General features: G+C 39.8%; 1 protein-coding gene across 8 annotated transcripts in view; it reads right to left on the bottom strand.

Moving 5' to 3' along the window:
- Positions 1-27,031, bottom strand: part of LOC119777832 (teneurin-3-like) — a 488,332-nt gene that overhangs the window by 78,185 nt on the left and 383,116 nt on the right. For all 8 annotated transcript variants that reach the window (XM_038276831.1, XM_038276836.1, XM_038276833.1 and 5 more), the window contains 8 exons: positions 20,740-20,870; positions 20,572-20,660; positions 14,841-14,960; positions 9,342-9,474; positions 8,894-9,022; positions 4,318-4,449; positions 4,080-4,215; positions 132-275 (listed from right to left, as the gene is read on the bottom strand). In XM_038276831.1, coding sequence (XP_038132759.1) covers positions 132-275; positions 4,080-4,215; positions 4,318-4,449; positions 8,894-9,022; positions 9,342-9,474; positions 14,841-14,960; positions 20,572-20,660; positions 20,740-20,870 — 1,014 coding nt within the window. The remainder of the gene's footprint in view (positions 1-131; positions 276-4,079; positions 4,216-4,317; positions 4,450-8,893; positions 9,023-9,341; positions 9,475-14,840; positions 14,961-20,571; positions 20,661-20,739; positions 20,871-27,031) is intronic.

Genomic DNA, 27,031 nt, shown 5'->3' with positions numbered 1-27,031 from the left:
TAGAGCCTTTCAACTTCAGCAGGCAATGATCCCCGTTATTTAGAGAAGAAATGTTGATCTGGGTGTGAAGGCCTGACCTGATAGAATCTGTATCTTTTTTCACCATGCTGGCGTTTAGCTGTGACTCCTACCGTTTTGCACATCCAGGATGTGATGTTTGTCCAGCATCCATCCCCCCATGTTGGAAGCATCCATCTCATAGCCCTGCAGGACGGCTGTTCTTTTCTCCCACAGGATGAGGTCCAGGCACGACTCGTATTCAAACCCCACCGACACTGCGGGACACAGAGGGACAGCAGGCGGGTCCGTTTAATAAGACGGGAGGAAAAAGCCAGATGCTTCAAACCAAGAATAACAGAGTTGTGGTTTTTCTGCCCACAGTGATCTCTGGACTACATCAGGATTCTTCACTCAGATTTATGCAGACAGAGAAACTCAGACTGTGAGATCACACGCACACACTCTGGAAATAAAAGGAAGGTTTTCCCCAGTTCGCTGGGTAACGTGTGGAAATACGACTGCAATGCATTATGTTTTATCATTGCTCCTGTATGGAACAGGACTGAGGAGGTGCATCCACACATGCTGCCTGAGACATGGATATTTTCCTCTGAATGGCAATAACAAGTGAAAACTGGAAACACAGGAATACATTAGGACTGAAACAATTAATCAGATTAACTGTGATTAAACGGTTATTGAAATAATCATAAACTAATTTAGTAATCGATTAATCATTAACTGGAGTATAGAGACTCTATAACAGGCGTTTAGCTGACAGAGTGACCCACTTAGAGCAGCAATTAGACATGTTAACATTTTGAATTTATATCAAAAAATATATATTTTTCCTCTGTCAATCTGCTCTATCCAGAACATTTTGAGTTTAAAATGGTTTAATTTAATTAAAAAAAATCTTCTTTAAGGAACCTTTGACTATCAGATTATTAATTGATTAATCATAAAAAAATTAAACATTAAATGATTTGCAAAATAATCGTTAGTTACAGCCATACAATAAATACGAAACTATGGAAACACCTGAATAAGATAATAAGATAAGACCAACGAACAGACTATTATTTCTCATGCTGCATTTATTTACGTTATAGTAATAAAAGGTTTTCTATTACAGTTTTTTAAGAGCATTTTACTATTGTTATTAAAGTATTATAAATATTTATATCTTCTAACTTTCATCTATTGGTTCCCTCTTCAGCAAATGTAACAATATCAGTCGTTTCATTAATCATTTAAGTGTTTTATTTGTACAAACCTGTAATCAGTCATTAAATAAACCATTAGACCCAATTTTAAAGTCAGTTTATGTCTATAGTTATGCTGCTATAGGCTTAGACTGCTGGAGGTCATAGGGACCCCTTTTTCGTCCTTCTACTTCATTCTATCTCTACAGGCGAGGGCAAGTGGCGCCAGCAGCTTGTTGCCCTCTGCCTGTCCGTTACAGCTGGGGCAGGAGGTGCTGTGCCTGGAAGCTTTTCTTGGAGACACAGGTTCACACAGGTTCAGGTTCAACGTTACTCACTGAAACTACTTAAGATGAGAAATAATTTCCATTGTCAGCAGATACAGTGCCATAAAAATAAAACAACTTTGATTTCCACAATCCTTGCAGTTTTTTTACTTCAATTTTTCAGAAATAATCAAACTTCAGACAAGCCTTGTGTGCTGCTATAGGCTGGAGGACATAGGGACCACTTTTTTACCATTCTACTTCATTCTATCTCTATTCTCCCACTCTGCAGAATCTGTTAGTTCAATCTCTAACCTTCTGCTCTCTCTGCTTTTTCTCATAGTAGCTTCATCTGGTCTGTTCCTGTTTGGCTGTGACTCCATCCTGGAGAGAAATATCAGCTGTGCTGCTGCCATCAACACCTTTGTTTCTAGATGTTGGAGATCGGCCTGTTTTTCAGTGTAGTCCTGTTTCTCTGACTGTGACTAACTGGATGTGCTCTCTTCATCCTCTGACATGGGAGCTGGCTCGGAGCTCGTCTGCCTGGCTGTGTGTTTCCTGGAGGGGGCCGCCTGTGGAGCTGGTTGACAGTTGCCTTTTGTATCTATGCTTCTTTTTCTGTGTCTGCTTCTGCCTCCTTGAACCCCAGTCGGCCTCAGCAGATGGCCGCTCACACTGAGCCTGGTTCTGCTGGAGGTTTCTTCCTGTTCAAAGGAAGTTTTTCCTCTCCACTGTCGCTACAAGCATGCTTAGTGTGAGGGATTGCTGAGAGTTAATGAGTCGATGCAATCAACTGGTTTTCCTTAGATAGAAAACTGAATCAATCTGACTGGATGATCTGGTTGAACTGTTTGAGACAACGTGTTGTGAATTGGCGCTATAGAAGTTAACTGAATTGAATTGAATCACAGCACTCAGTGCCGAGCGGTTTGTGGAGATTCACAGAAAGCTCTTTCAAGATGAGTCTAACATGTGGTGAACCTATTACCAGTAATTAGTGCAAAACACATTTGGGCCTGAGGTGATCCAGTCCTGCTCTGACGTCTTGGTGACGTTCAGAAGGCAAGGTTTTTTTTTTGGAAGGACGGAGCAGCGTTCTCATCATGGCGAGGCTGTTCCTCTCCGATGAATCTTGTGTGTTTAACCGTTCTAAAAGAAAGCTATTCATTCTGCAGGTGGTATCAGCATCACAGGTCTCCTCTACGGTCAACGGTTTTTATTATGAGTAGTCTGTTAAGATATAATGAGATAAATCTGAGAGCCGACGATCAGTTTAAGAAGGACGCCCTGACACTGATATATTAGCAGCTCATCCTGTCACCTTCTGCTTCCTCTGGATAATTATGACTGCTTTGGTTCTGACTCGCAGGTTAACCCTGGAGAGTCTAGACACACATTCCCAGAAGGTTAGACCGTAAACAGATCAATCACAGTTCATATCTTTAGAGACGTTAAAGATTAACATGACAGACAATTAGCACGGTTATTTTTAGGATGATAAATGTGTTGGAAGACATTTTTTTATCAGTATTAAATGTAACAGCGTTTGAAGATTTTCTGTAATGTTGGGGAAAGACAGGAGGTTGATAAATGCTGGTTTTACTCCATGAGCTAGCAGTAAATAGAATCTGTTCTTGACTTGAGGAGGTAAGACAGTTTCTGTACACTGGAAAAACGATCTACAAATAAGTAAAAATGTCTTAAATTAAGCGATTCACCCTTAATTTGAGTACTTAAATGAGTTAGTTTGCAAAAAGAATGAGTATTTCTACTCTTAAAGTAAGATAATTCGATAATATGCGCACAAACTAAGACCATGCAATTATATTTTCTTATTTTAAGTGTAAATTATCTCGTTCCATTGGCAAAGTGTGTCTTTTACCTCCTCAATCTAAGAACAAATGCACTTATTTAAAGAAAAAAGCTTTACTTTCATTTTTTATTTAAAGCAGAGGAGACATAATTTTTCCTGTGTATGAAAGTAGTTGCTGGTAACTAGGGTTTTATTTTTCCTTGACACAGAAATACAGACTGTGGATAAATTAATCATGTATTTAGGTACTCATTAGCAATTAATACAGCTAACTAAGTTAGCATTAGTATTTTAAGTCCTGGAGATTCTTCCCTTAACAGAAAAAAAAACAAAAAACAGGATGATAGAGAACATTGTCATTGTAACATATTTAGCCTTCCTGTTTACTGCTTTAAGTCTTGCTCTCTCTGACTCTGCAGCAGCCTGAATGATTTACAGAAATGTCTCAACATGTCCATCTTTTTGCACATTCAGATACCCCTGGTAGCACTCATGCACAGTGGAGTGATGTGCACTGATAAGAAAAAGCTTCACTTCAGTGATTCCAGGTCGATTAAAGTAAAATTCAGTCAAGAAATAAAACAAATCCTGGTTCTTTTCTAATATGGCTGAAAGGTAGGGGGGAAATGGGCTTGGAAGTCCACTATATATTAGAACACAAAGAAGATTTTGATATAATGAACTACATGCCATAGATGTGTTTTCAAAGCTAATGAAACCAGATGTTGATTAGCAGGAAAATAATAGATAAACATCTAAGGAAAACAGCGTTCAGACATATTTTTTTTCGCTCACCAACTGCTTCAGAGAGTCCAAAGACACGCTGGCCGTAGGCATCGGTTTTGTCCCAGATAAAAGTGTAGGATAAATTCGGTTGGGCAGGGAACCACTTCTGGAAGAGACGGCCCACTACCGCCACCATCAGGTGAACCTGCATCAACAGAACCAGGATAAAAAAACAGAAACTATTCATCTGTTCTGTGTATTTGTTTGCATTTTGACCACAGTTGTGTTAAGCTGTTTAATATCTCACCTTCATCAGATTGAAAGGAATGGATGATTGCGTCATGGACACTTTGAGGACTGGTTTGTACCCTGCAGCCCTGGAGCTGAGGTACACTAGGTTTAGATCACTGCCTGGGATGGAGGTTTCTTCTTGGAGAACCTGTCAGGAACAACAGACACAATGAGAACTCAGCATTACTCCGTCCAATTACAGTCTCATCCAAGGTGGGGTTAATGTTGGGTAGCAGCCAAGCCATGCTCTCCAAATGAGTACGTTCTAGTTTCTCCCAGTGGAACACGATCAGATGTCGGAAACGGATCAACTAGCTCGTTTCAATATAAAGCCTCTCTTGTTGGAGGCACCAGAGCTCCAGCATACCGCCGGGAGGCAGCGCTGGAAACGCCGCTGAAAGCTCTCTGCTGCAGGCAGCCTGTGGGGGATTTCCTGCTGCCCTTTGCAGCATTCGTTGTTTTTAGGGTTTTAAGTAAAAACTGCAAGTACAAGAATATACAATAGAATATTTTTCTAGCAGTTTAAACATTTCTAGTTTATTTGGGTATTTATAAACCGTTTCTCCATAGTTCATGAAAAAATGTTTTAGTTTAGCAATAACGATCAGAGCTGCTCTCTGTTCCTTCTACATAACAATTCATTCTTCTGTTGTTGTTTTTAAACTTTTGGAAAATTTAAAATAATTTTTTGACCACTTTTTTTTAGAGCTTTAAACATTAAATTGTCATTATTTTTTATTTCTATTTAGGTGCAAGACATTTTTAGTCATTATTTAGTCTTTGCTTTTACAATAAATAAGCCAAGTCGGGTTACGTACAAAGCCAAAAACCATCTGTTACCAACCAAGCCCTTTGTTGGAAATTTTGGTATTTTTTTTTAACGGACCCCAGTGGTGTCAAAAGTACACAAATTTGTTACTTAAGTAGAAGTATAGATACTGCAGTTTAAAAACACTCTGGTAAAAGTTGAAGTATCAACTTGACCTCTTTACTCAAATAAAAGTGAAAAAGTATGTGCTCCAAAAACTACTTAAAGTATAAAAGTATAAAGTAACCTTTAAAAAAAAAATTGCCAGATGCCACTTTATGAACTGAAAGCTCAATTTTTTGACTATTTCTAAGAATTCTTTGAGATAGGGCCAAGGATGAGGGAGGTCTTGTTGGTCTCCATCTCCCGATACGCTCTCGCCTGTGTCCGACCTTTCAGACATTTCTACATCTTTTTCTGAATCCCACATTGTAGCATGGCATAGACAATTCACGTTAGCAGTTTGAAGAACACCTGCTTGCTTCTGATGATTTCCTTTAGCTAACCAATGAGTGTTTGCATTATATGACTCATCCAATCACACTAGTTTTCACTAGATGTGGATGGAGCCAATGATCTGCATTGGATGGAGCACATGACCAGATTATAAACATTAAACCGAAGCCAAGAGTAAAGAGTAACATTTGTTTAAAAAATGTAAGGAATAGAAAGTAGAGATACTTGTGTGAAAATGTAATGAGTAAAACTAAAGTAGGAGCAAAAATAAGTATTGGAGTAAAGTAAAGATACCTAAAAAATGTACTTAAGTACGGTAACGAAATATTTGTACTTCGTTACTTGACACCTCTGAAGGTTGAAGCTTTTCTGTTTGGCTAAATGCAGCATAAGACATCTCCTGTTCTTTCCTAGCATTAAATAGTACAAAGATTCTCAAGGCCCTGCAGTTAAGGCACAGATGGCTCCCGCCTCATAAGGAGAACCATTGCAAACTGCAATGGTTACATGGAAGCAGGGGTCCCCCTACCAACTATGTATGGAGAAAACATGCAAATCTCAGTCTTTTTCGCTCATTAATATATCCAGAGTTTTTATTGGGGAAGACTTTTGATGAAGAAGAAGACCATTAAGGAAAAGATTATTGAAAAAAAAGGTCCTCAGAGAATTATTCCTCTGCCTTGGACCATTCCGCTGTTAAACTCTTTTCTGGCACAATTGGCTGTTCATTATCTCGACATTTTGTGTTCATTACTTATCCATTACATCCCCTTTAAGACTGCCCTTTTCTCTGCCCTTCCATCTAATGGAGCCAACTTACCAAAAGTTATCACGCCGCTACTGGTTTTCTCTCCTTTCATCTGCCCCCGCATACGCACACACTCGGATCACACACTTTCCCCACACATCCTCGCTCCCTTTATTGCAGTATTACTAGAGCACACACAGACAGTAGGCAAATAAAAAGTAATCATGGAGCACCGGTTGGGGTTGTAAAACCCTACACCACTGTCGTCTGTTTCGCTTTCTCTGGAGACCGGCTAATGCAATGTGACTACAAAGAGCCCGACTCCAAAACACACAGTCTAAGACACAGAGCACCCCTCCCCTCAGACACACACACACACACACACACGCTTGTTCTTCACTGCATTCAGTAAAATCGATTCATCTTAAAGATAAACAGGCAGAAATGATTCCCTTTTCTTTCTTTCTTTCTTTCTTTCTTTCTTTCTTTCTTTCTTTCTTTCTAACACAGCTTAGAAAAAAGTATAGAGTGCAAAGAAGATCTAGTAATACGTACAAATGTCTTAAATTCAGTGCATTTACCCTTAATTTGAGCAGGTAAATAAGATGATTTGCCATTGGAATGAGTTTTTTCCCCTCTTGAAATTAGATAATTAGAAAATATTCACTTGAAATAAGACAATGCAGTTGTTTTTTGCTTATTTTAAACGTAAATCATCTTGTTTCATTGGCAAAGTTATTCACTTACCTCCTCAATTTAAGAAATAATGCACTTATTTTAAAAATGAAATGACCTATTTAGATTTATATTTTTTGCAGTGTGCATAGAGCTGTGTGCCGCTGTGGATCCATAACGTCCTTCCTGACGATGATGTTATTAAGAAGCAGACCAGAGCAACTGAGAATGATTTAGTGTATGGTGTTTGCCTCAGAAAGCAGGCAGCGGCTGTTTCAAAAGTCAGAAACATTAAATTAGAATTCATTATGTAATACAAAACTGAACAGATTATAGAACCGTCTGATTATGGAGGTCAGTTTTACTTCAAAGACACAGGATACAGGACTAGTCTGATACACTGCAAAAAAATGTATACGTATTTTTTTTTCTTGAACTAAGGAGGTTAGTGAGACACTGTAAATGAAACAAGACAATTTACACTTAAAATAAGAAAACACAATTGCATTGTCTTATTTCAAGTGCATTTTATCTAATTTTAAGAGTAAAAATACTCATTCCATTGGCACTGGAAAAACTATCTAGAGATAAGTAAAAACATTCCTTAAATTAAGTGTATTTACCCTTAATCTGAGTAGCTAAATGAGATAGTTTGCCAATGGAATGAGTATTTTTACTCTTAAAATAAGATAGTTAGATAAAATGCACTTGAAATAAGACAATGCAATAATGTTTTCTTATTTTAAGTGTAAATTAGCTTGTTCCATTGGCAAAATGTCTCTCTTACCTCCTTAATCCAAGAACAAATACACTTATTTTGAGAAAAACTGACTTATCTAGATATAGATTTTTTTCCAGTGGGCAAACTATCTCATTTAGCGACTCAAATTAAAGTAAAATACACTTAATTTATGAAATTTTAACTTATTACTACATTTTTTCCCCCAGTGCATGCTTCAAAGACACAGGATACAGGACTAGTCTGATACACTGAAAAAAGGTAAATATAAGTAAGCCAAATAAGTACATTTTTTCTTGAACAGAGGAGGTTAGCGAGACACTGCAAATGAAACAAGACTATTTACATGTAAAATAAGAAAAAAAATGTAGTCTCTCATTTCAAGTGCATACTATCAAATGATCTGAATGTAAGTATAAAAATGTTCATTCCATTAGCAAATCATCTGCTTCTCCAACTCAAATTGTGGGTAAATACACTTAATTTAAGAAATGTTAACTCAGTGCAAATCCCTCCTCTGTTATAATTTAGGGTTGGCAAAAGGTCAAGAATATTATTGAAATGAATATTTGACAAAAGGAGAAAAATAATAGTAAATTCATCAACCATTTCCTGGGTAAAAAAGAAGCTCCAAAAGAAAAACATCACAGAGCTTTTAGACTAAAAACCGTTTCTGCACAGATTACAATCCATGTAAGGAACAGTGTCCAATTAGCTTACACCTCATTAACGTTAACGACTGTGATCATAACACTAATCTAAAACACAAACTAAATAATCCTTACTTAAAAAGCTTTATCGCTCTATTATAGGTGCATTTAGATTATTAATGTGTTGTATAATAACTTGTTATGAATGATTGTAAATTCAAACCCTATGTTCAGAGATTTGGACTAGTGTCACTAATGGTTTGGTGGTATTTTGTATTTAAGTTACAACTAAAGATTGGCCGTTTACTCAGTTCACAAGAATGCGACTACAGATGTTCTCACCAACACATCCGTGGACTTTGTCTGTTCTCACTCTTGCGTTCTTGTGAATTGGAACAGTTCTGAGGCTCATGACGTTTCACGAGTACAAATATTAAGAAACGGCCATTGTTGTTTCATGTACATTCCTCTGGCTTTAATCTTTCAGTCTAACTTAGTCAACTCAGCTGGTAATACCTGTGTTTCAGGTATGATGGGGCTCTCATCATGGGAACGTCTGAAAAATGTAGAGAGAGGTGAGGCGACGATGACCGGGCTGGGTCTGATGAAGCCGCTCAGGTCACAGCTTGGAATGTCGTTTTCCTCCTGAAACAAGCAGACACGCTCCGTTAAACCAACGGCTGTCGGTTCGTCTCCTCACTGGCAGAACCCTAATTAATTCATTAATCAGCGTCAGATGGAAAAGAAATCATGAACAAGTCTCCTGCCTCATGGCATAATTAGGTCATAATATCCTGTCAGTCTGTTTTCAGTCATTGTGAGGAATTAAAGGGCTAAAGGCTAATATGAAAACTTTAGATGTGTGACAGAAAAGCCCTCAGCTAAGTGGCGGCTATAATTCATCACCGCATTAGGATTTGATTGGAACGTGTCAATCTCTATAGAAAACCATGCTAGAATGTACCTTCTTCATCACCAGCGTGTCCATCACATAGAAGACGTTCCATGGGACCCACACCGTTCGGTACTGAGTGATGAACGGAGCGCGCTCGAAACTCAGGGTCAGGGACGCCCCGCCATTGGCCAGGAGGTCAAACCTGTGAGCAGATCAACATCAAGCAATGAGGCAGACAGACTCCTAAAAGATAGACTCCTAACTTATAGACTCCTAACAGATAGACTCCCAACAGATAGACTCCTAACTTATAGACTCCTAACAGATAGACTCCTAACAGATAGACTCCTAACAGACAGACTCCTAACAGATAGACTCCTAACAGACAGACTCCTAACAGACAGACTCCTAACAGATAGACTCCTAACAGATAGACTCCTAACAGACAGACTCCTAACAGATAGACTCCTAACAGACAGACTCCTAACAGACAGACTCCTAACAGATAGACTCCTAACAGATAGACTCCTAACAGACAGACTCCTAACAGATAGACTCCTAACAGATAGACTCCTAACAGACAGACTCCTAACAGATAGACTCCTAACAGACAGACTCCTAACAGACAGACTCCTAACAGATAGACTCCTAACAGACAGACTCCTAACAGATAGACTCCTAACAGACAGACTCCTAACAGATAGACTCCTAACAGACAGACTCCTAACAGATAGACTCCTAACAGACAGACTCCTAACAGATAGACTCCTAACAGACAGACTCCTAACAGACAGACTCCTAACAGATAGACTCCTAACAGATAGACTCCTAACAGACAGACTCCTAACAGATAGACTCCTAACAGATAGACTCCTAACAGACAGACTCCTAACAGATAGACTCCTAACAGACAGACTCCTAACAGACAGACTCCTAACAGATAGACTCCTAACAGACAGACTCCTAACAGATAGACTCCTAACAGACAGACTCCTAACAGACAGACTCCTAACAGACAGACTCCTAACAGATAGACTCCTAACAGACAGACTCCTAACAGATAGACTCCTAACAGACAGACTCCTAACAGATAGACTCCTAACAGACAGACTCCTAACAGACAGACTCCTAACAGACAGACTCCTAACAGACAGACTCCTAACAGACAGACTCCTAACAGATAGACTCCTAACAGATAGACTCCTAACAGATAGACTCCTAACAGATAGACTCCTAACAGACAGACTCCTAACAGACAGACTCCTAACAGATAGACTCCTAACAGACAGACTCCTAACAGACAGACTCCTAACAGATAGACTCCTAACAGACAGACTCCTAACAGATAGACTCCTAACAGACAGACTCCTAACAGACAGACTCCTAACAGATAGACTCCTAACAGACAGACTCCTAACAGATAGACTCCTAACAGACAGACTCCTAACAGATAGACTCCTAACAGACAGACTCCTAACAGACAGACTCCTAACAGACAGACTCCTAACAGACAGACTCCTAACAGACAGACTCCTAACAGATAGACTCCTAACAGATAGACTCCTAACAGATAGACTCCTAACAGATAGACTCCTAACAGACAGACTCCTAACAGACAGACTCCTAACAGATAGACTCCTAACAGACAGACTCCTAACAGACAGACTCCTAACAGATAGACTCCTAACAGACAGACTCCTAACAGATAGACTCCTAACAGACAGACTCCTAACAGACAGACTCCTAACAGACAGACTCCTAACAGACAGACTCCTAACAGATAGACTCCTAACAGATAGACTCCTAACAGATAGACTCCTAACAGATAGACTCCTAACAGATAGACTCCTAACAGACAGACTCCTAACAGACAGACTCCTAACAGACAGACTCCTAACAGATAGACTCCTAACAGATAGACTCCTAACAGATAGACTCCTAACAGATAGACTCCCAACAGATAGACTCCCAACAGATAGACTCCCAACAGATAGACTCCTAACAGATAGACTCCCAACAGATAGACTCCCAATAGATAGACTCCTAACAGATAGACTCCTAACAGATAGACTCCCAACAGATAGACTCCTAACAGATAGACTCCTAACAGATAGACTCCCAACAGATAGACTCCTAACAGATAGACTCCTAACAGATAGACTCCCAACAGATAGACTCCTAACAGATAGACTCCTAACAGATAGACTCCCAACAGATAGACTCCTAACAGATAGACTCCTAACAGATAGACTCCCAACAGATAGACTCCCAACAGATAGACTCCTAACAGATAGACTCCTAACAGATAGACTCCCAACAGATAGACTCCTAACAGATAGACTCCCAACAGATAGACTCCCAACAGATAGACTCCTAACAGATAGACTCCTAAAAGATAGACTCCTAACAGATAGACTCCTAACAGATAGACTCCTAACAGATAGACTCCTAAAAGATAGACTCCCAACAGATAGACTCCCAACAGATAGACTCCCAACAGATAGACTCCCAACAGATAGACTCCTAACAGATAGACTCCTAACAGATAGACTCCTAACAGATAGACTCCTAAAAGATAGACTCCTAACAGATAGACTCCCAACAGATAGACTCCCAACAGATAGACTCCTAACAGATAGACTCCTAACAGATAGACTCCCAACAGATAGACTCCTAACAGATAGACTCCCAACAGATAGACTCCTAACAGATAGACTCCTAACAGATAGACTCCTAACAGATAGACTACAGACAGACTCCTAACAGATAGACTCCTAACAGATAGACTCCTAACAGATAGACTCCTAACAGATAGACTCCTAACTTATAGACTCCTAACTTATAGACTCCTAAAAGATAGACTCCTAACAGATAGACTCCTAACAGATAGACTCCTAACAGATAGACTCCTAACAGATAGACTCCTAACAGACAGACTCCTAACAGATAGACTCCTAACAGATAGACTCCTAACAGATAGACTCCTAACAGATAGACTCCTAACAGATAGACTCCTAACAGACAGACTCCTAACAGATAGACTCCTAACAGATAGACTCCTAACAGATAGACTCCTAACACAGTCATTACATCTATATTGTTTACATCATTTCACCATGACCCATTGATTCGTTTGCTTTACTGATAAAATGTAGCTTGCCTGGCAGGATGATCTTTATCATTTATACCTTAGATGGCTAATAGGTTAATTATTTAGTTAGTTGGCTGACTGATCTATAGAATGATAGGTTGGTTATTGCCCTGCGATAGACTGGTGACTAATCCAGGGTGTATCCTGCCTCTCACCCATTGACAGCTGGAGATGGAGGCACCAGCACCCCTCGCCACCCCAGCAGGGATGGAAAATGGATGGATGGTTATAGGTTGGTTGATTTCATTAGTGATTGGTTAGCTGGTGAGTTGTTTGATTCACTAAATGATTGGAAGGTTGATTGAGTTATTCATAGGTTAGTTGCTTAAAGTATTTCATCTTACAGTAGGTTGCCTTGTTGACTGCTGGGTTAATAGGGTGACTGGTGACAGTTTGATGTCTGACTGGTTGGTCTGTACCGTAGTAGTGGTTTGAAAGTTGCCCTGGTTTCATAATGGCTGGTTTCCCTTGACTGGTTGGATTTGATGCTTGGCTGGAAAACCGGAGAGCGTTCCGCCTCTAGGGGAACCTTTGAACCTCTAACACCTTCTGTTATTGGTTATTTTCCCTATTGGTTGGTTGATCTATTGACTGATGGGTTGTTTCATATGTTGGCTGGTCGATGTTTATATGTTAAACTTAAACATCACAAAATAAGGCAGTTACCAAGTGATCTTTAGTCAAACCTTTAGTCAACCTGTTAGCCAATTTCTTGGTTGTTTGGCAGCCAGGTTGGTTGTTCTCCTAGTCGATTTGTTCACAGTTACGTTGTTTAAAACAATAAATATTCAGTATGTTGTTTAATTGCTTGACTGGTTGGTTAATAACCTAAAAAAATAAAATTAAAAACAATCCACTGGACTTTAAACAAATAAAGTACAGTGGTTTGTTTTAAATAAAAATTTTTTGGAATTAATATGACCTGGATAACTGAGAATCTTCACCCGTTAATGACCTAAATTTCTCCTTAAAATGTAGGGACTTATGCACACAATAGAAATGGACGAGTTTTTACAGATTCTCAAATGTCCAGTGGAAATGCACAGCACCATTATTCACTGAAGAGAGAAACGTTCTTTATCTATAATCTGTGTGAACAAGGCGTACAGCCCTGCTTCCTGCGTAAAAACAGATCTGAAAGCAGTTCTGTTGCAGTCCTGACAGGCTTTGACATGTGGAAGCAGCTTCACCATGAAACTTCTGTTTGTTTTTAGCTTCAGAAATTATGAACAGAAGAAACCAAAACAGCCAAAGTGTTGATTCTAGAGTCGGACTGTCAACTGTCTGACACGTTGGATGACGAGCGCATATGGCTCGACACACTGTTTTTGTTCTTCTAAGCTTTCAAGAGTCACACTTGATTGTGTCCTCTCAGCCAAGTGTGCGAAGCGATCCAAGCAACCGCAGCAACGCAGCGAATGAAATCACCCACAATGCAACTGGTCAGCCAACACGCCGCATTCTGAGGAGATGTAAATACGCCTCTTGAAGCGAGATGAGGGGAAACTCAGATCCAGTGACAGATGGGTTGAAATTTTCAACAGTGTTTCTAAGATAAATGTTTTCTAAGAGGTTTCTGTGAAACAGCTTGGGAAATATCATGGGAGGAATGCGGCTTCAGACGTGTTGGCAGGTGTGTGTTTATTAACAGCGGCGTTTAAGCAGCCTCATCGTAACGCGGAAGAAAACAGCTGGTCAGAATGATGCTTGGCTAAATTAGCATAATGGTGTTTGCTCTGAGAAAGACAAAGAGGTGACAGAGCGACGGCGTCTCCCACAGTTAGACATCTTTAGCTCCAGCTTTGGTTCCACTGTGGACGAGTTCCACGGAGACGGGAGCACTATCAGCTCGCTTTCACAGAATTATATAAAGCACCATGTTCTTTCTGTGTCAGAGGAATTTATGCATCTGCGACACATGAATGTCTAACTAACAGCAATGTTCTGTCCTCTTTTAATAACTTATTGCTTAATATTTACTACAGGCCAGCAATAAATAAGGCAAAGGGGCACAATTAGTGCTCCAGATAAGCTATTTTAGAGCAGAAGGAGATTAAAAATCTGGCAAAAGCTTTAGAGTAATGGAAAGAAGCAGAAGCCACAGCAAAGAGCAGGAATCAGGGCCTGACCGCTGTAAATCACAGCACCAGCAAATTGTAAATAATGTGTCGCATCTATGCCAGCCACAGAATAAAAACACTATTGGACATCATCTTATCTACTGGGCAGAACCTTATAAAAGTTCTGGTAATCTTAGGTAAATAATTTAAAGCTCGATGCAGAACAGATCAATTCAGTTTATTTCTATAAGGCAAATTTATCCCATTTCATCTCAAGAAGCTTTATAGAGATAATTCAACCAGATCATACAGTCAGATTGTATAGTTCATGTTGGTGAAAGAGAGAGAAGTACATACATGCCATCCTTGCGTGTTATGGTGTAGCCATGGTCCGGGTAGTGGACGAACGTCACATTGACCCCGATCAGAGGCGTTCCATCAGAGGTCAGCACCTGGCCTCGGATTATTGACACCAAGCTGCACAGATGAGGACAAAACAGAGACGCTTTACAAAGACGCTGCAACAGCAGAATAATTATCTATATTTTAAAAATGAGGCAAAATAAAACCTACATGGCTCAGTTCTATGCTTATAGAAAACTATCAGAGTTAGTTAGAGGAAGAGTTTTATTGAATTATTTATTATTACGATTTGTGAAAAATCAATTGTATTATTAAATACAAATGTACGTTTCCACTTTTTCTGTCAATCATGAAGATTTTCTGCTTCCAGATGCTGAAAACACATTATATATCAGAATATTACATCAGACCAATAAAAACGCATTTTAATAAAGAAACATTGGCTTATGGAAAAATGTTGTTGAATGGAGGCACTTTAAATCTGACAGATGAGCCTCAACAGAAACCAAGCTCTAATTTACAAAATAGGCCTTTAATATATTTATATAGAGGTAATAAGCTAGGTATTTATGGGGAATACAAAAAAAAAAACGTCTTTATGGTCAGAATTCATGATTCAGAGGTTCTTTCCGTCTGCTTATTGAAATATTTGTACTAAAAGCATTGATCAGGATATAGATGTGGCAGCTAAGCTGCTTGGCATTTTATTCTCCTTTACCTGTAAGTGAATACGAAATAAGATGTCCGTATATAGAGTAATAGGTTTTATTTTGGATCTTTAGCAGGATCTAAGAAGAACCTCACAATGTTGGAGGAACAGATGGAAAATCTCTGCTATGCATTGAGGTTAATTTCTTTCAGAGGTTTTTCTATCTCTCTGTGTTTGATTAAGACACACTTAATATTATAAATGTTCTGATGGCATTTTAGCCAAAGGATCTTTATCAAAGCATAATTAATGTGCACAAATAAGCATGATACCTAATGGTAAATCCTCCACCCCCCCCCCGCCTTCTGATGGTTACAGTCAACTCCAGAAGGGACAATCATTTCTTCTGTGACACTAAGCTGGATCTGTTTGGGGTGTAATGCTCGACTTTATCTTCTGTAACTCAGGATCTGAAACAAAATCTAACTGTCTTACAGTGTCCAACCTCAGCAGTGATGGCATTGTTAGGTAAGACCTAATGCTTCCTTCAACCCCCTTTATTAAGTTTGTTTTCTTAGCTTTGCCTTACAAAGGTCTGGACAGTGTAAATAATTTCCCAAAATTAAGATTAAATCTTAGTCTAGTGAACTAGCCCCACCCTCCAGCGGCCTAAATAATTTTTGCCTGTGTTTGGGTCTAGCCTCGATCAATGCCCCAGGCCCTAGAACTGGCGGGCCAATCACAACGCAGAGATGGGTTTTGAATTTCTGGATGCAAAGCGGGCGGGTTTTCTGAGGGCGAAACCACAAAGCTGCACAATGCTGATGAAATTTATTTACTTAGAACCTTCAACAGCACAGAATTAAAATGACTGGAAATCTTAAGTCTGTACCCTCTCTCTCTCTCTCATCTCTCTCCCTCGTTCTCTGCTGACAGAGGAGGTGTTTTTTCTGCGCCAAATGTTTTCAGGTTCAGATCTTCTGTGTCTTTGCACTGAGGCCTTTGAAGCCCCAAATCATTTATTCTACTTCTCTTCTCTCTGATCCTTTCTGTTCAGTTACATAATCTGTTTTATTGGAATTTGCATAAATAACTCCACAGATGTGACTCAGATGGATGGATGGATGGATAGAGATGGATGGATGGATGGATGGATGGATGGATGGATGGATGGATGGATGGATGGATGGATTGATGGATGGAGATGGATGGATGAATGGATGGATGGATGGATGGATGGATGGATGGATGGATAGAGATGGATGGATGGATGGATGAATGGATGGATGAATGGATGGATGGATGGATGGATGGATGGATGGATGGATGAATGGATGGATGGATGGATGGATGGATGGATGGATGAATGGATGGATGGATGGATGGATGGATGGATGGAGATGGATGGATGGATGGATGGATGGATGGATGGATGAATGGATGGATGGATGGATGGATGGATGGATGAATGGATGGATGGATGGATGGATGGATGGATTGATGGATGGAGATGGATGGATGGATGGAGATGGATGGATGGATAGAGATGGATGGATGGATGGATAGAGATGGATGGATGGATGGATGGATGGATGGATGGATGGATGGATTGATGGATGGAGATGGATGGATGGTAGATGGATGGATGGATGGAAGGATGATGGATGGATGGATGGATGGATGGATTGATGGATGGAGATGGATGGATGGTAGATGGATGGATGGATGGATGGATGGATGGTAGATGGATGGATGGATGGATGGATGGATGGTAGATGGATGGATGGATGGATGGATGGATGGATGGTAGATGGATGGATGGATGGATGGATGGATGGATGGATGGATGGATTGATGGATGGAGATGGATGGATGGATTGATGGATGGAGATGGATGGATGGTAGATGGATGGATGGATGGATGGATGGTAGATGGATGGATGGATGGATGGATGGATGGATGGATGGATGGATGGATGGATGGATGGAAGGATGATGGATGGACGTCTCTCTCTGTCTCCATAAAACCTGTCTCTGTGTACAGCACCATCTACTAGCAGCTCCCAGGTGGTCTGAGCATCAGCCAGCCCTTACCTCCCATCCATCTATCAGCCATGGACGTCTGTGATCAGGACCAGCGTTTGATGTGCAGAAGAACAGCAGTTTCTGACAATATCCTTGATGATGTCAGAAATGTTTCCTGCAGCCTCCACACAAGCGCACACAGGCGAGTTATAAATCCGTTTTATTGTAAGGTTGTGAGCTCATTCATAATGGAAATATTGGACGTTTTTATTACAGAGTTCATAGCCCTCTCTTTTTATAAAACATTCACACAGGCTGACTGCATCAGAATGCCATTAGGGTTCTTCCCCATAAGCAGAGTGACTTTGACTCGCTGAGTTTCACACAGAGCCACTTTCTCCTCCCTCCCATCCTGTGAATGCCATCTTTGAGGCAGATGTGAACAGAAGAGGATTTTTAGATTGGCAGACCTTAGCCCTTAGTGGTATGAAGGCTTTCTTCATCCAACTTACAGTCTACAGTCAGAGCTAAGTAAAACGCTCATAAGTAAAGGCCAATGAGTGCAATTAAAGGAAAAGTGTATTTACGTTTGATTTAAACAAGAATAAAATCATTTAAAGTCTATTTAGACCTCCTGGGTGGTCCTTCAGACACACCCGATTTGTTGAGACATGGAGTCCTTTAGATTCCTGCTTTGCTGTCTGGCACCGAGATGGCAGCAGTACATCCTTTAAGTCCTAGAAGGTGCCTGCATAGATCATATTTGTTTGTTCCACAACTGTTGGATTACAATGAAGTCTGGGGATACTGAGGGAAGGAGACCGATGTCTCAGCTCCATTCTCCCCCTAAATGACCCCTGAAGCTATATTGCTGTGTGACGGGGTGCATCGGTCTGCAGAGGGAGGTGGTAATCATCAGGAGTGATGCCGCTCTGATAAGGTGAGTGAACCGTGTCACAGTAACACCTACATGCATGATGCCACGTGTTTCCCCTGGTAACCAACACGCAGAGAGACAGACGTCTAGGAGATGGAACAGCCTCAGCACCTGGCCCATGCTCTGATTCACTTTTATTCTGACTCCATTCAGTAAGAAACAAACTGTCTACCATCATTTGGACCTTTTCAAAACTGGCGGATCCCTACACTGCCTGGTAACTTCCTGCTTCTAAAAAAATCCACTTTGAAGCTGAAATGTAAGTGCTGGGTATCATGTTAACTTCTCTTGGTCACCTTAGATAGGAGCATGTTATCCGTTATCTTGTTCTTAATTCAAATATTTCTGTATTCCTATAAGATTTTTATAATAAAGTGAATGTTGGTCGTTTATCGAAGATTGTGGCCGGTTTCTTGGAAGCATCCTCACTCGCAAAACTTTCTGCTGTCATTTTAAACCAGAAATGAGGCTTTGGTAAAATGGCAGAGGATTAAAAGAGCCTGTGCATGTTAGAAAATATTACTGTAGCAGAACAATATCAGTGGAGAAAAAGGTGTCTGCACAGGGACACATAGATACAACTCAAAGCAAACAGTTGTTATGCAATTAAAACAAACCCCATAACATTATAACTGAACTTTAAAGTCGTAGGGATGTTCCAACCGTTGCATTTCCAAATTCTCCCAAGTGGTGCCCGACTTTGCGGGAGTGGTTGGTTGATTATCAAGGGGGCGGGATTGTCGTGGTGGAAGTTTCGCAAGCAAGTTTGGTAGTGGCTGGTTTGTCGGCAGCATCTTGCTAACCAGTTAGCAACTTAGTGCTAGTAGGTTCCCAATGGGAAATTCCATTGGGACCAAGTAGCACTAAATTGGTGACTTAGAAACGACGCTGTCAAGGAACGCTATGGACAGAGGAAACATGCAAGAGGAGGAGAGTTTAGTGTCGGAGGTCGTGGATGAGTCTCCTCCGTCATCCATTTTTTATTTAGAGGAGGAAAGCGGGGATGAAGATGTTGTGGAAGAGGACGCCAGGGCGGCAGAAGCTTGGTTTGGTGTAGAAGGCTTCCAGCCGTACATGTTTGAGCCCTTGCCTCGCAACGCTGCCAGTTCTGTTAGCTCTACGCCTGCTGAAGACACAGACGTCCATCCCCGTGAACACTGGGACGCAACTCAATGGGAAAGGAAAGGATTCTGATTTCAACCGTTACGTATATTAGCTGCGACATATGAATCAAGATGCTATGACTGAAAACATTTGATTGACAGATGATTGTTGATATATGATTGGCCGAATTTAGGTGTTCAGGCTGACGTAGAACGAGCTGGCCTGGATAAGATCCGTTAACCAAACATGCAGATCTTTGAATTACAGGATTAGAGCACATTTCCTGTACAGAGTTGTCAGTAACAAAGTCCAAATACTTGTTTAACTTTACTTAAGTAGAAATTCTGGCTATCTATACTTTACTGGAGTAATTATTTCTACTTCTACTCCTTACATTTTAAATACAGATTCCATAGTTATGTTTAATTTAAGTTCATTTTCATTATGGCCAAAAAGAAATCAATTTAAAATAATTACTTTAATCCTGGCAGTTAATTTCTCTGTGGTTGGAATGGGTGCTGCCCCGACTTGTTGCTCGCCACGTACCAGAATAAAAAGTTTTCCAAGATGATGCAAAGTTAAATGTGACAATGTTACCATTGGTTATAAAACTGAGAAAATGAAGTTTAAGGAAGTTATCATCCAGAATTGGAGAAAAATGTTTCTTTATTAGGGTATAGCAGTAAAGCCTTTTCCTGCATTACTTTTCCTTTTATACTTTAAGTAGTTTTAAAAATTGTACTTTTACTGGAGTAAAAAGTTTAAGTTGATTCTCTAACTTCTGCAAAGTTAAAGTAGGATTTATACTTCTACTGGAGTAATAAACATTAATACCTTTCACACCTCTGTTCCTGCAGAAAGACCAAGTAGTTACAGCAGAAGCTGCAAGAACTGAACAAACATGCCTAACAAAAATAATTTTTAATTATATTTGCATTCATTTGTTTAATAAAAGTCACATAACGTCACAAAAAACAAAAATAGTATACAGAGTTTGGACAATAAATTACCTTTTATTGAAAGGAGACACTCCAGTAATGACATGTGTAGATTCTGGGCCAACCAGGAAGTGAATGCGCTGATAGAAAGATCTGGCAGCCTGACAGAGACCAACACGGATAAGGTTACTGTCACAGTTTGAATCCAAGCATAACAAAAATGTGTTCGCCGTGGCTTACCTGCTGGGGAGCCAACGAAGACGGAGACTGGCTGAGAACCTCAGAGGGGTCTGGTGACCCTTTGCAGTATAATTGGTTTTGACAAGAAGGCTGAAGGCAGCAGTCTGGATCCATGCAGTCCGCCAAGCCGTCTGGAAACAGAATACATCTGGATGACTAAAGGGTTCACAGAGGGAAGCAGCTTCACAGGATTAAATGTTCAAATCAAGGCAAATATAGTTGGGGTCTGAAAAAGGTTCATTGCTAATGTATGTAGGCACTGACACTGTTCTCAACAACCTCCATAAGCTGTTACATTCAGGCTGATTTTTCCACAGTTTCTACCTTAGTCAGTTAAATAACCTGCTGCTGTCATTCTGCACATCTCTGATGTTGCTGCTTTTTTCAAATATTCATTACTGTAAGAATGTCCATAGCTGCATATTGGTTATTAATTCTCCAGGTGAACAGCGTTTATATCGTTAACACTTTACAGTATTTTATTGTTTATCTTTTAACTCTTAACTATTATGTTATTCTTATACATTTTTCTAAAGTCCACATTTGTGTGACCATTTTTTCTATAATGTTTTTGCTGCTGTAAACACCAGAATTTCCCCATCGTGGGACAATAAATATTCTATTCTATTCTATTCTATTCTACACAACCTAACAACAATTTTTAACCCCAGTGGGCCTCAGCAGATGGCCGCACACACTGAGCCTGGTTCTGCTGGAGGTTTCTTCCTGTTCAAAGGGAGTTTTTCCTCTCCACTGTCGCTACAAGCATGCTTAGTGTGAGGGATTGCTGAAGAGTCAATGAGTCGAAGCAATCAGCTGGTTTTCCTTGGATAAAAACTTTAAATCAATCTGACCGGATGATCTGGTGAACTGTAAAGTGCCTTGAGATGACATGTGTTGTGAGTTGGCGCTACAGAAATAAACTGAATTGAATTAAATAAATAATATCCTGAGAGCTTCATCCTAAAATCTATTTCTGTTTATGTGTAAAATGTTTGACTGACTCAGGGTCAGTGCACCCTTTGCTTATTTTTGCTTTCATTTTATCCTCCCATCACCATTTGGCTCCTTCCTACTTCTATTTTTTTTTAACCTGGCAGCAGATAATCCAGGTTTAAGTTTAAAAAAAAAGTTTGTTTAAATAGTTGCTAGAAATGTTGTTGGTTGGTCCAAAGCGTTCTGATTAGAGGGCAGCTTTCAGCATCCAACAGCTCTGGGTCAAGATGAACAGGACTGAATTAGGTGCTGTATTGTGAATTGGTGATCCTCCATGAAATGACCACCCCCTGCTGTGGAATGGTGATTGGGGCCCAATGAAAGAAAATTCATATATTCACATTTTTTATTTAACTTTTATTGTAAGATTTGTACATAAGAAAGTTATCGTAATGCAAAAAAGTTAAATATACATTAACTTTATGACCTTACATTAAAACATAGCTGTATCTATGCACAAATAAAAAAGAAAATGGGTTTGGATTGTGAAAATATTGTCCTGTAAGGTTTCACTATAACTTGAGTTATTTAAATTAAAGGACAGGTTATTTTTATGCTGACAGATTATTTTCATTTTTCATTCTTGAATATGTGTATAGAAAAAAACATGTGTTTTTTGGTGTTGCTGCTTCATGCTGCTCATGAGATTGATAAAAATTTACCAATGTGTTACCTGTGGAGTACCATAGGGATCAATGCTAGGACCAATTCTCTTTACTTTATACATGCTCCCAATTGGTAGAATTATTAGACAGCATGGGATTAATTTCCACTGTTATGCTGATGATACCCAGCTATATCTGTCTATAAATCCAGATGAAGCTAACCCATTACATAGATTACAGGCATGTCTTGAAGACATAAAAACCTGGATGACTCTTAACTTTCTGCTCCTGAATGCAGACAAAACAGAAGTTATAGTCTTTGGACCAGAGTCTCTGAAAAAGAAACTGATTAGCCAGTCACTTCATTTGGATGGGATTAAACTGATTTCAGATAATAAAGTAAAAAATCTTGGTGTTATTTTTGATCAGGACCTGTCATTTAAATCCCACATCAAAGAGGTTTCTAGAATTTCCTTCTTTCATCTGAGGAACATTGCAAAAATTAGAAATATCCTGTCCAGGGGTGATGCTGAGAAACTAGTCCATGCATTTGTTACTTCAAGGCTGGACTATTGTAATTCTTTACTATCAGGAAGTCCACAAACTGTAGTTAAAAGCCTTAAGCTGATCCAAAATGCTGCAGCCAGAGTTCTAATGAAAATGAAAAAGAGAGATCATATCTCGCCTATCCTGGCTTCTCTTCATTGGCTTCCTGTTAAATCCAGAATAGAATTTAAAATCCTCCTTCTCACATATAAAGCCTTAAATGGCCAAGCTCCATCTGATATCAGAGATCTGATTGTTCCTTATGTTCCTAACAGAGCACTTCGCTCTCAATCTGCAGGTTTACTAGTGGTTCCTAGAATTTCTAAAAGTAGAATGGGAGGCAGATCTTTTAGTTATCAGGCTCCTCTCCTGTGGAACCAACTACCAGTTTTAGTCCGTGAGGCAGACACCCTGTCTACTTTTAAGGCTAGGCTTAAAACTTTCCTTTTTGATAAAGCTTATAGTTAGAGTGGCTCAGGTTATCCTGAGCTATCTCTGTAGTTATGCTGCTATAGGCTTAGACTTTTGGAGGACATAGGGACCCCCATTTCATCATTCTGCTTCATTCTCTCTCTGTTCTCCTATTCTGCAGAATCTGTTAGTTCAATCTCTAACCTTCTGCTCTCTCTGCTTTTCCTCAGAGTAGCTTTGCCTCGTCTGTTCCTGTTTGGCTGTGACGTCATCCTGGAAAAAAAAACATCAGCTGTGCTGCTTCCATCAACACCCTTGTTAATAGATGTTGGAGATCGGCCTGTTTTCCAGTGTGGTCCTGTTTCTCTGACCGTGACTGAGTGGATGTGCTCTCTTCGTCCTCTGGCATGGGAGCTGCCTTGGAGCTCGTCTGCCTGGCTGCGTGTTTCCTGGACGGGGCCGCCTTTTACAGCTGCTTTTTGTATCTCTGCTTCTGTCTACTTGAACCCCAGTCGGCCTCGGCAGATGGCCGCTCACACTGAGCCTGGTTCTGCTGGAGGTTTCTTCCTGTTAAAAGGGAGTTTTTCCTCTCCACTGTCGCTACAAGCATGCTTAGTGTGGGGGATTGTATTTGAGTCAATGAGTCAATGCAATCAACTGGTTTTCCTTAGATAGAAAACTTTGTATCAATTTGACTGTATGATCTGGTTGAACTGTAAAGTGCCTTGAGATGACATGTGTTGTGAATTTGGCGCTATATAAATAAACTGAACTGAACTGAACTGAACTAATGGCTGTGATTTAATCAGATTATAAAAATCTAACTACCGGTAAACCTTTTTATTATTGACACAGATTTTAACCCTTATATATTTATGCATTTTGCTGTTTATTGCTAAAAAATGAAGGCGAACACAAGCATAAGTTTTTTACTGCTGGATTTTCTTTTTATATCTGAAATAAGTAGTGGGACATCTTTTCCTCTTCTTTGCAAAGTTTAAGTCTAAATAAGTCATTTTTTTCTTAAAAAAGGTGCATTTTCCTGAATTTAGGTGGTAAGTGAGCCACATAACCAATAAAAAAAAACTATTGCATTGTCTTATTTCAAGTGCATATTATCTAATTATCTTATTTTAAGAGCAAAACAACTCATTATATTGGCAATTCATCTTATTTGCTCAAAGTAAGGGGAAATACACTTTATTTAAGAAGTTGGTACTTTTGTCTAGATCGTTTTTGCAGTGTAGGCCCGTCCCTCACTGGAAAAAATCAAAATCTAGATAAGACTTTTTTTCTTAAATTAAGTGTATTTGTTCTTGAATTGAGAAGGTAAAAGAGACACTTTGACATAAGAACAAGACAATTTACAATAAAAATAAGAAAAAACTATTGCATTGTCTTATTTCAAGTGCATTTTATCTGCATATCTTATTTTAGGATTAAAAATTCTCATTCCATTGGAAAATAATCTCATTTACCTGCTCAAATTAAGGGTAAATACACTTAATTTAAGATATTTTTTTTTTACTTATTTCCAGATAGTTTTTCCAGTTTTGGAATCTTTCTAACATTTCCCCCCCATACGGCCCCCCTGGTCGTCTTCATACGCTGGGTGTCATTTAACAGACTCCAAATAGCTGCCTTTACCACTCAGAGAAACAACTTTTCCTTTAAAAGGCAACCAAAAACAAATAAATACATTCAAATGAAAGCACTGAGTAGAGAACTTGCATCCGTTCAGTGAGGCCTCGTGGTCGACCTCTTCTCGCCATCTCTTATCTATGGCAGTCTAGATGCTGTTATCAATGAGTTCCTATGAAACTAATCATCCACTGACTGATATCCCACGAAGCACCGCCTGAAGCACTTATTTCAGCGCTGAGTTCAACCACCTTGTTCTCCGTCTTCAATCTTCATCCTTAGTCACTCTGTCCCAGACTCATTTGATGCTATCACGTTTTTCTCTGCAGGTTTTATCTGTAAAAGGTGATCTTATGTATCCAGATCTGCTAAATAGCTGCAGAAAATTCTTCTCTGCTATTTTTCAGGGCAGTGGCACCTAAATCCTGTTCTTCCGCACACTCGTGCTCTGAAACAATATTGATTGCTTGGCAATTTCCTGACTAAGTATTCATTTGTTGTAAAACAGAATGCATCATATGCACTAATAAAGTAGCTGGTGGCTATTGGCTTTGCATTGATAGAGGAAATTTGTTGAGAGGTACTTGTTGCTTCATTGCAAAGCACTGCAGCCAATGTGAAGCAGAGCAAATCATGCATCGCAATGGCCCCTGAGCTTCGCCATCCCATGCACCAGTAATAAGCTGCACAAATGGAATGAAGGAGCAAGAGATGAGGAGAATATATGATGGACAGGGAGGGGAAGGACTGCAGATGGAGGGATGGAAGCAGGGGGCGAGTATGTTGGGTTATAAAACATTTCAGAGGCTATTTGTCTCAGTTTGTAAAAAAATCTGGTGAGCAGGCATGAGACACTGAGTCACAGAAACACACCGGAGCGCTTCTCTCTCTCTCCAGCTTCTCTTTGTTGCTCATATTTTAACTAGTCCACTACGCTCATCAAACTCAGAGCTGGATATAACACTTAAGCCCAGAGCATTATTTCTAAATCAGCCTTTTTCTTTTTACTGTCACGGCCACTTTTTCTTTTCCATGTGCTATTTCTCCCTCCAGAAAATCCAAGAGCAGGTTTTTATTGAAGCTTCTGGAAGAACTGTTGCTGATTCAGATCTCTCTCCTCCTCTATAGCCCCTCATTTAAACACTCAAGCAAGCTATTGGAAAACTGGTAGCTGACAGCATTTCAACCCCACTGTCACATCAGCATTCACAGCAGATGTTCTGCATTCATGCAGCCACTGGGAAGCAGCAGTTTTTGCTGTAATAGTTGGTGTTAACAGAGCTGCTCCTTCTATAGCCAGCCATGTATAGACATATGTTAGATAGAACAGCACAGGACATTATCAGGGCCTTTAAAACAAGAACGCCTTGATTCAAACTGTATCACATATCATGTCTAGACGAGGATTTCCACTGAAACTCACATTCATGTCATTAAGTGCTGCAGAACAAACTCTACATCTAGATCTTAAGCTTTTTAGACTTAGGGCTATAATGGTGATATGTAAAGAGAGGCCGAAAATATTTACTTTTTAAAAAATCTAAAAAGTCTCTGAGCTCCCAGTTGCAGCAGACGCTAGCTTTCGTCCAAGTGGTGCACTTTGGTTTTTGTTTACTTTTTTCCAGCAGTGGTTGATCATATAGCTGTGTGTCTACATGACAACATGCAAAAAAAAGACAAACAAAAAAAGGACGAGAGGATAGCTTATCAAGCTGGCAGTGTTGCATCCAGGGGGGGGGGATTTACCATTAGGCAATACCAGGCAGTTGCCTAGGTCCCCAAGTTCCTGGGGGGCCCATAAAACTCCTTTTAAGTCTATGGTTAACACAGCAATTCCTTATTTGTGCACATTAATTATATTTTTGATAAAGATCCTTTGGCTAAAATGCCATCAGAACGCTGATAATATTAAGTGTGTCTCAGCCCCGCCCCTTCAGTGTCCGCCATATTGGATCAGTCCATTTGCTGCACATGTTCAGAAAGGTCCAAACAGACAGCAGCAAACCATTTGAAAACAAACCATGCAAAGAGCAGTGTTGCCAACTTAGCGCTTTAGTCGCTATATTTAGCCACTTTTCAGACCCCTCTAGCAC

This window comes from Cyprinodon tularosa, unplaced genomic scaffold (genome assembly GCF_016077235.1).
Source record: "Cyprinodon tularosa strain WSP-4 unplaced genomic scaffold, ASM1607723v1 ctg128, whole genome shotgun sequence".
Taxonomy (NCBI): domain Eukaryota; kingdom Metazoa; phylum Chordata; class Actinopteri; order Cyprinodontiformes; family Cyprinodontidae; genus Cyprinodon; species Cyprinodon tularosa.
This window is presented reverse-complemented; position numbering and strand designations above follow the sequence as displayed.